The following is a 9396-nucleotide window of genomic DNA, read 5'->3' as shown; positions in this document are numbered from 1 at the left end:
AGAGACTAGAATTCTTTCTGATGTAGCTAAATGGTCACTCAGGTTAGAGTTGTTGTAATTTTTTTAATGGTGTTGGAACCTACAAAGAAAGACCATGTGCACCATGCATGACACCCTAAACATTTTTACTTTTTACTTGGTTCATTCCCAAATGGTTTGTAGCCAAGCATTTATCATGGTGCTTATAAGGGGTCTACAGTCCCATTCGTCAAAGACACTGTATATTTTTTCTATTATTGATAAGCATATGTGCACAAAAAGGCTTTTAATACTTAAAAGGCAATAGTGGATAATATATTTTTTAATAATTGAGTATTCAGTTTGGGAACTGAGTTGAAAAATCGGACTCCAGATTACGAAAAAAACCACTACTTGGCCTCCTGCTCTATTTGGATAAAAGTGCTTTCACAAAACACATGTAAAATAGAAAATATGTATCTGAATACAACACATTTGTGCAATACATGGTTGACTATACGATTAGATGCATCACTCAGCTGCATTAAGTTATCCTAATCAGACTTATCCAATCACAGCTGTTTCAAGCTGTATCTTCGCTGTTAAAAAATAATTATAATAAAGTAGCAGTCACCTGTAGAGACAGCAAACAAAATGTTTGTTAATGGACCAGTTGCATCCTGCACATGATGTTTTTTTTTTTTTTTAAAAGTTGATTTCCATCAAAACGTAACTTTTATGAGCTCTGTCTCACACAGTGTTACTAAAATGTCTCTCCTAAATGCCATTTCCTCGCTACTCATAACCCGCTAGGACACTTCCGGAGCTCTCCTACACTTTGATAGAGATGATTTCCTATTTTAAGAATGTTGATTAAATGCTTTTACTTTTACTCCTGAAAGGAAGATCAAAACTGCATCACTTTAAGAATTTTGCCCACTTATACACCTATCTCACCTACGCGGTTTCGACCAGAAGTACGGTTCATCATGATTTACCGCAAGTTTTGGCGCTTTTACATCTTTCTGCACGGAAAATTAAACGTTTATTTTTTTGCTGGCCCTTGCGGAAGCTCATGGACCTTGCAGAACTTCGCAGGACGGTCAGGCGGTCACTCGCGGCGTCTTACGGTGGCTAACACCGCATCTTACCATAAGTCAAACCGCATAGGTAAGATATGGGTATTAGGAGCAATATCCAAATCTGACATGCTTGTAAATATGGGCCCAGATGAGTTTTCTTCCTGAAAGAGCTACTGTAACTGGTTTTGAATGTGGGATTTGGCAGGCAGCTGCTCTCCCCTTTTTCCAGTACTACGGACCAAGATAAAATTTTACTGGCCTACTTTTACATAAATGTATGTGGTAGGGATCTGAACTGATCATGTAACTGAAGAACCTTATACCACTTTTGGTATTCATAGGACAAACAGACCGCCACAAGCCCATGGTTTCACTAGCAAAAGGGACTTAAGATGTGTCTCCTGCTACACACTACTTATCATCTTATAACGGATCCACAAAGCGAAATAAAATTCAGTCATGCAAATAATAAATAGAAAAAAAAAAAAAATAAATCATGATTTCTTCAGTAGCCGGATCTCCATTTTGAGGTAAGTCTTAAGGTTCTCATCATGAACATTGTCTTCCATGGCAGCCAGTGCTTTTTCTCCACCATCCCTGTAGTACTTCAGCAGCTCTGTTGCGTACTCGATCCACACACAGTTATGGCAGCCACTCATGCAGCAGCACGTCGGAGGAGATGGAGGACCTGGATCTACAGTGTCTGTACGACTCAGTGTTAAAGCAGCTGAGGACTGGGAAGTGCTTGGACCCATGCTGTTGCACTGGAAGTGATGAGGAGTACACTGTAAAAGTTTGCTTTGGGGAAATATGGTACTGATATAGAAGGGCTTCTTCGTTATGCCTACCAAGTGGAAGACAGAGAGCTGTTGAAAAAGAGGATAAGATATAATATATATATATATATATATATATATATATATATATATATATAAAGCAAGTATCTAGACTAGAGCTGCATTAAGGTTTCTGGTGAAGACTCCTTATAAAATGGCGCTTGTTTACATACAATTTCTCATGCAACAACTAAATAAAAAGTGACTAATTCCAGATAACTAAGATGGATACAGACCCTCTGCAAGCATGGTGAAGACATCCAGTTAAAGACCAATTTAGAGCTGCAACATAACATCATGCCGAAAATGAAAATGAAAACGATCTTATTTCAGAATTAGCTAGCGTCCATGGACGTCGCCATTGTTTTGGTCTCGTGACAGCCACTGTGACTGACGTAAAAGCTGTAGTGACCAATCAAAGTGAAGATCATTTTGACGCGCGCTTGGTGGGCGGGACATATACCTCGTAGACATACAGTACCATAGTTACACGGTAGGGGGCGGTAAAATATTAGATAAAACATAGAACCCATTTAAGATGTGGTTTTTGCGCTTTCCTCATATTGGTTTGCAATTATCGAGAAGTACTTTGCTTTAGAACAATGAAGCTACTATTTGTTTTCTTACTCAATGTATAAATAAATCAATGAATAAACAAATATGCATGTGCAAAGGCAAAAAAAAACCCACATTTACAATTTAGCATTTTATCCAAATTTCTCATTAAAATCTCAAGCCAAATTATGATGGATTTTGCATAATAATAAATTAAAAAGTAAGTACATACTTATACTATACATACCCATAATCAGGTACAATATTCAGTCTTGAGTGGTGTAGTGGTTACCACTACGGTCTCACACCTCAAGGGTTCAATTCCCACCTCAGGTCTATTTAGCATGTTCTCCCCGTGCTTGGTGGGTTTCCTTCCACAGTCCTAAGACATGCAGATTAGGTTAATTAGCATTTTCAAATTGCCCTTAGTGTGTGTTTGTGTGTGTGTGTGTGTGCATGTACTCTGCAAAGGATATCCAGGGTATACCTTTCCTTGTGCCTAAAGTCTCTTGGGATAGGCTCCAGGACCCCACAACCCTGTACATGATAAGTGGTATAGGAGATGAATGAATGGATGAATTTAACTCTTTCATTTTGAAACTCTACTCGTACTTGTACTTTAATTCAAATTTAATTTACACAACCAAATTATTGTGTATACCAGCATGTGATATGCAGTAAAATGCTTATATGACTGCTTATGACCTAAAATGAAAAGACAGATTAGAATAGAAAGATTTCACTACCATGAAAAAAAATCAATAGAAAATACAATTAAACTAAAGATAGAATTTCCAGTATAAAATAAAAATAATATAGATGTTTAAAAAATATATTGGAAGATACAAATTTAAATTAGTTAATTTATTGTATTCCTGGTAATGTAAAATTTCTTTTTTATTTAAATGTTTTGTAGATGCAGCAATCATAAATTGGTCATGCCAGTAAAGCTCACTGATTTTAAGTGAATTGAGTTGAACGATCAAGTATTTTAATTAGGTAGGTAGGTAGGTAGATAGATAGCACATATATATATATATATATATATATATATATAGATATAGATATAGATATAGATATAGATAGATAGATAGATAGATAGATAGATAGATAGATAGATAGATAGATAGATAGATTTCCTAAAAACAAATTTCCTTTAAAGCTTTTTGTTATATGGACAGCATGTTTTCATGTTTAATCCTTCACTGAACCATTGCACTGTTTGTGTAAGAGTGGCAGTCTACTCCCACAGGCCTTTATGCTTGACAAGCCTGGCCATAGAAATAACTCACAGCATCTCTAGAGTCCTATAGGCAGTTTCTGCTGCTTCCTGTAATTTGTATTGTGCCACTGAGTCAAGAATTTGCTCCAAGCTGATCCATGAGCACAACAGGTGAAGAGTTGGCGGCTGCTAACACTGCAAGGAGGCACCCATCATTCATTCAGAGGGAAGGCAAATATAATAATAATAATAACAACAACAACAACAACAACAACAACAACAACAATAATAATAGTAATAATAAATCTTCAACAAAGACTGTCTGGTCAAACTTGAAATATAGGTAATGAGTCAAATACCTATTAGGCATTTTGCATTTCCTTTACAAATGACTTTTTTTCATAATAGGAGAAGCCAAAAAACACAAGGGAAGCTTATCGAGAATTAACCTTGAAGAATGATTCAGAAACCAGATGAACCAGAAACAAGGTGTTGTAATCTGATGCTTCATCGTTGTAGAAAAAAAAAGCTTTATATAGAAATGTTTTTTCACAACTAAAAAGTTTTTTTTTGTTTGTTTCTATAACGGCTTGCAATGTACTGTTATAATTGTGATTTACATTAATTGTGCCTTTTTTTTAACATTAACAAATCATTCAAATGTTAACCATAGGTAATACATATATTAATTTGATGTTTGTATAAATGTGACAAATACTAATCTTAATTCATTCCAGGACTACAGTACATGTACTGTAATCTACATAGATTATTTAATCATTCACTTGAAAGAAGGATTTTCTCTAGATGGGACGTCAGTCCATCTCTGGGCAACATGCATGCATATAAACATTTTGGGGGAATTTAGGATAGTCAATACTACACACATGTTTAAATATTAACCTCTAAACACTGAAACCTGCACCAATCTGAATTTTGCCACTCAAAAAACATAAATGATAAGGTGTTGCTTTATACAGGGCTTGAACTTAATTTTATACTGATTATTTGTTATTAATCAAATTCCATGATGTTTTGGATAGTTTATTGATGGTGCTCTGGTATATTAATATTAAAACTCATGGTTTGTTTATGTTAACTAATATTGTGATGTCCTTAAAATAAATATTTCAATGGTGAAATGTTACTTTTATGAGTCACTAGTTAAAATGAGATGTTAACTGGGCTAGGTTAATGTATGATGATATCACCCTAAAGTTGGGTGAGGTATGGACAGGTGTGGCTCCATTTCCGATTAAGATAGTACATCTGTATTTTCCAGTGAAACTGGAAATAACTCATTCATGCCCATTTTACTGAAACAGATAGGTATTATACAAATGAAAATCTAATTTTTGTATTTTATTACTGATGATGTTTGAGCTTTATAAAGATAAAATAAGATATACCTTTATGTAAGGAAAGTACTACTTGTATCTATGTATGAAATGATATAAAGTAATCATAGTATCTTGAAAAGATTTTTTTTTTTGACATTTTACTTCCAAAGCAAATAGTATCTGGTAATTAAAGACACAAAGACAAGATAAAGTGATTCAGACATAATTACATATTATTAGATACCATCATGGTTTTGAATTATTATTATTATTATTATTATTATTATTCAGCATGCTTTGTAAAATAAGGGAGTAGATCACACTGAGACCCTTACTGAGGCCTTGAGAAACAGATTACATGTGTGAATCAGTAACTATGCATGGCATGTGTGTATGTATCAACTCACTGCACCGAAAGAATGCTCTAGAACAACATTCACACACATGCAGCAGCTCCAAAGTCCTTGGTGCCTCTTCTGGGTTGGATTTCTCTCCCCAGCTGTTGCCTTGGGAACCATGTTCAGCTTACCTCAGGCAGGTATTTCCCAGAGGGCCACAGGGCAGCCTGACTAGGTACAAATCAGACTGGTGAGGTGAAATCAAGTTTAGAGTTAAAACATGGGTTAGAGGTGTTGCCTCTGCGTCACAGAAACAAAAGCATGTCATTGGGCTGAAAAGAATGAGGATGTTTTTAACACATTAATCCTCGTCATCAATGGGAACGCTCTTTGGCTGGCACACTTTCTGTCACAGTCGGCGGATTCCACTGTCTGCATCCTCTATACTGCTGAGTGCCTGAAATATATTCACACAGCCACTAAGGAATATTAAAATGTTGTTGTTTTTTACGAGGGGTGTTCAAATCAAACAGGGACCTTTGCGCACAATTGTACAATATACCAGAACACAGTTATAAGAGTTAAAAACTTCTTTTATTTCTTTATATATACTTACCCTGGTCTATTTATATATAACTACCCTGGTATCTTAATGCCCTTTTCCCAGCATTTCACTAGTGCTTTGACACTATCAAGGTGGAAGGTTTTCACAGTACGCCGGAGCCATAATCAGACTGGATGCTTCACACCTGAAACGCTGGCCTCCCAGGAACTCCATTAATGGCCCAACCATGTGTAAATGGTTGGGTGTGAGGTCATGACTGTACAGGGGATGTGGCAATAACTCCCAATTGAGTTCCTGTAAAGTGCAAATGGTGTTTGTGAATGATTGTGTGTACAGTTCCCACAGACTACAATGGGCTCCAAACCCTTTCGCCTGGGATCGTCATTCACAGACATACAGCCTTCTTTAATACGTCATGTGCACCATTCAAATGTTTAACATGGCTTAGAATCTCGTCATTTTGCTTAAAGTCTCTAGAGTCAGTTTTTACGCCCTTCATATACAAGAAACTTCATCACAAGTCCCAGTTAAATTTGACCGCACCTGCTATTATTCTTGTTTAGCCATGAACCTAAAATGAAAATTCAAATAACTACAAAAGAATATTCACAAGAATAGTGGTACCAGTAGTTCACAATTTTTTTTTTTTTTTTTTTTTTAACATCAGTTCCTTGTTTATTTCTGTAAAGCGGCCTTTTCACAATATCTGACAATATGCACTATCAAAATAAAACCAAATACAAATGAGTTGATTCTGTGTGCATGGCATGACCTAAGTATGGCTCATATATTAAGGAAAAAGAGCAGCCCTACCCAGTTTCACCTAATGTCTGAGTCAACAGGATGGATAATTAACACAGTGTGCCGCAGCATTACAAATGTGCTATTTATGGTAACACAAGGTTATTCCACTACATTATGCATCGTTAATGCTTTGTTTTGCCTACGGAATATGCAGCTCACTTTGTTATTATTTATTGTGCTCTTGTTTTTGTCTTTGTACGGATAATGTAAAGATGCCGTGATTGCATTCAGATCATGTTCAAAGTGTTTATGTCCAATTCAATTCTTATTTGTACTGTAGTTTTAACAATAGACATTGTCACAAAGCAGATTTACAGACGTAAGTATGTTGTTTCAAATAGAGCTACTGTATATTGAGCAAGTTGAAAGTGACAATGGCAATAAAGACAACTCCCTGAGACAACACAAGGAGGAACCAAACTTAAAAGGGAATATTTCCTTTCCTAGTAGAATTCGAGCTCACACAGTTTCCACAACTGTATACTTTAATGTTATCGTCTGTACCGCTTTATCCTGTACTATATATACTGTAGGGTTGCGGGGGGGCTAGAGCCTATCCCAGAAGATGTAGGAGACAAGGCAGTGTAAACCCTGGACCAATCCATCGCAGGACACATACACACACACACACTAACAGACCTGAGGTGGGAATCGAACCTGGAACCTGAAGGTGCAAGGAGACAGTGCTAACCACCATGTCACCATGCAGCAACTGTATACTATAATCATTCACACCCAAAAACAAACCTGACAGAAACCCACATGGAACATTAAATATATAAGATACGATAAATCTTTATTAATCCTGAGCGAAATTGCATTATATATTATGGAAAAAAAAATATTCTCAACTTGTGCTAAATAAAAAAGGCTATAAGCATAAAAAAGGTCATTTATAACTAAAATAGTTGACTTGACCTTTTTTTAAAACTAATATTTGCTTTTTTTTGTGGTACTACACATTATATTGGTGTACGTGATAAGGCCTGGGCGAATGAGATATAGTAAACTAAACACAGCTCAGATTGTGTTTTATGATGCTGCCGCCCCACTGATTATTCACCACACCTACAACTACGTAGTTTGAATTGTAATAAAAGGAGATCCATATACTTTTACATGGAAAAGGCTGAGAGGTGAACCAGTAGCTGCACAGGTGAGCACAGACCGGGGGCGATGGCATTGATCCGATGCCCTTGGCCTACCTCCTGGACATTGACTAGCTCCAGACAGGTCCGGCTTTGTGCGTCTCACACAAAGGCCACACTGTTCATCTCCCCTAGTGAGGCTGGCATCTCCAGAATAACACCTTTGTGACACGCAGAGCTGTACTCAGGGAACGGTTGAAGGACAACGTTGTTCTGGAAAATAACTTTTATTTTCATTACATGATATTACCTTATAATTGTATATATAGTTATGTTCAAACAGGCCACTCACCTGTTTATTTATCACTCCAGTGACAGTGTTGATGTAGTTGTTCCACAGTGTGGTAATTGCTCCACCATTTCCTGTGGCGTGAGGTGCCCATGTATAATGATAAATTGCTAGGTACAACAAAAACCCTCCCTACAGGGACACAACTCATTGTGGTCCCCATGGCAGCCTGGCAAACACGGACATGAAGACATACCAATTAAGAGCAAACATTGAGAGAAAAGACAAGCCCTAATGGGAGTCGATGTTTTCCCTGGTTGAGTTAACCTGGGTCTGTAGCTTAACAAACAGCCAAGGTTTAGCATTAACGTGAAAGGGGGAAAGAAAGCGAATAAACTGTCTGAGGTCATGAATTATTATTATGTCCAAAACATTTTTCATATGTTTATCATATTATCTATAAAATGTTGATAATAGACAAAAAGGGCCAAACTTTGGGGTTTCTAAACAGTATCCATATAAATAACCTTATATAGCCCATGCAGGTCCATTAAAGCTCCACAAAGTTGATGTATCTGATGCGCAAATTCACACACAGTGCACTTACCCATGCACCTATTCACATTACCATGAGCCTGTTAACCACAAGGCCAGAGATTCGTAAATAAGGTCCATTGGGGATGGATTGCTAAGCCATGAGGTTAAGTGGAGTTCACTGAATAAGTGTAAGTTCTAGGCTGGAAAAGCTTCCAAACACCAACAGGTATTAAAGTGAAACTCCCTCACCTCTATCAACACAGCACACTTACCAGACATTTCCAACTTTCCAAAACGGGTTTATCCTGACATTTACATGCTGGCTGAAACCCATTTGCACTATGTACTGTATATTTATCTACTATGGGTGTCAAAGTGTGTTTAATTTATGGTCCTATATTGCTTGCTTTAAAGTAAACTACTACCGATATGATTCCATTTAGCTGGTTAGCTAAAGTGATGCATAGCAGACAGATAGCGGTTTGACACCTGCAATGCAGCTGTCACTCAAACTGACCACTCCCCTAATTATGCCTAATTTATGGATTAAATGTGTAATACAATGTGTAATTTCCTTACCTATTTCAACCCATAAACCACAATTAACACAAAAGTTTGCACTTAATTACTAATGAACATATGCAAATTTGTGTCATTAGATGAAAAACATAGTTACAGTTGCACCAGAACAACTCATATGCCCCTAGAAATGGTTTGAATATCGCTTTTTTATGCAATAAAAGACCTTTTTTAAAAAATAAATAAATAAATAAATAAATACA

General features: G+C 36.6%; 1 protein-coding gene across 2 annotated transcripts; it reads right to left on the bottom strand.

Annotated features, from left to right (window-relative positions):
* Positions 1 to 280: 280 nt before the first annotated feature.
* On the bottom strand, positions 281 to 2251 carry oxld1 (oxidoreductase-like domain containing 1). Of its 2 annotated transcripts, none has more exons than XM_053511862.1 (2): positions 2113 to 2251; positions 281 to 1906 (listed from the first exon to the last, which is right to left on the bottom strand). In XM_053511862.1, exons 1-2 carry the CDS (start codon positions 2173 to 2175, stop codon positions 1535 to 1537), a joined length of 435 nt encoding a protein of 144 aa, XP_053367837.1. In that variant the 5' UTR covers positions 2176 to 2251; the 3' UTR covers positions 281 to 1534. The 2 variants fall into 2 exon arrangements, with proteins under 2 accessions (XP_053367837.1, XP_053367838.1); XM_053511863.1 differs by having other exon boundaries at positions 281 to 1884.
* Positions 2252 to 9396: the final 7145 nt, after the last annotated feature.

The sequence above is a fragment of the Clarias gariepinus genome, chromosome 14, assembly GCF_024256425.1.
Source record: "Clarias gariepinus isolate MV-2021 ecotype Netherlands chromosome 14, CGAR_prim_01v2, whole genome shotgun sequence".
In the NCBI taxonomy this organism is placed as follows: Eukaryota; Metazoa; Chordata; class Actinopteri; order Siluriformes; family Clariidae; genus Clarias; species Clarias gariepinus.
Note: the sequence above shows the minus strand (reverse complement) of the source record. Positions and strands in the feature narration are given on the sequence as shown.

Bases quoted from the DNA above. Each gene is read 5' to 3' on its own strand.
- oxld1 (XM_053511862.1), bottom strand. From the start codon at position 2,175: ATGATGTTATGTTGCAGCTCTAAATTGGTCTTTAACTGGATGTCTTCA. The intron at 1,907-2,112 runs GTCTGTATCCAT...CTTTTTCAACAG, and splicing joins CTTCACCATGCTTGCAGAGG to CTCTCTGTCTTCCACTTGGT.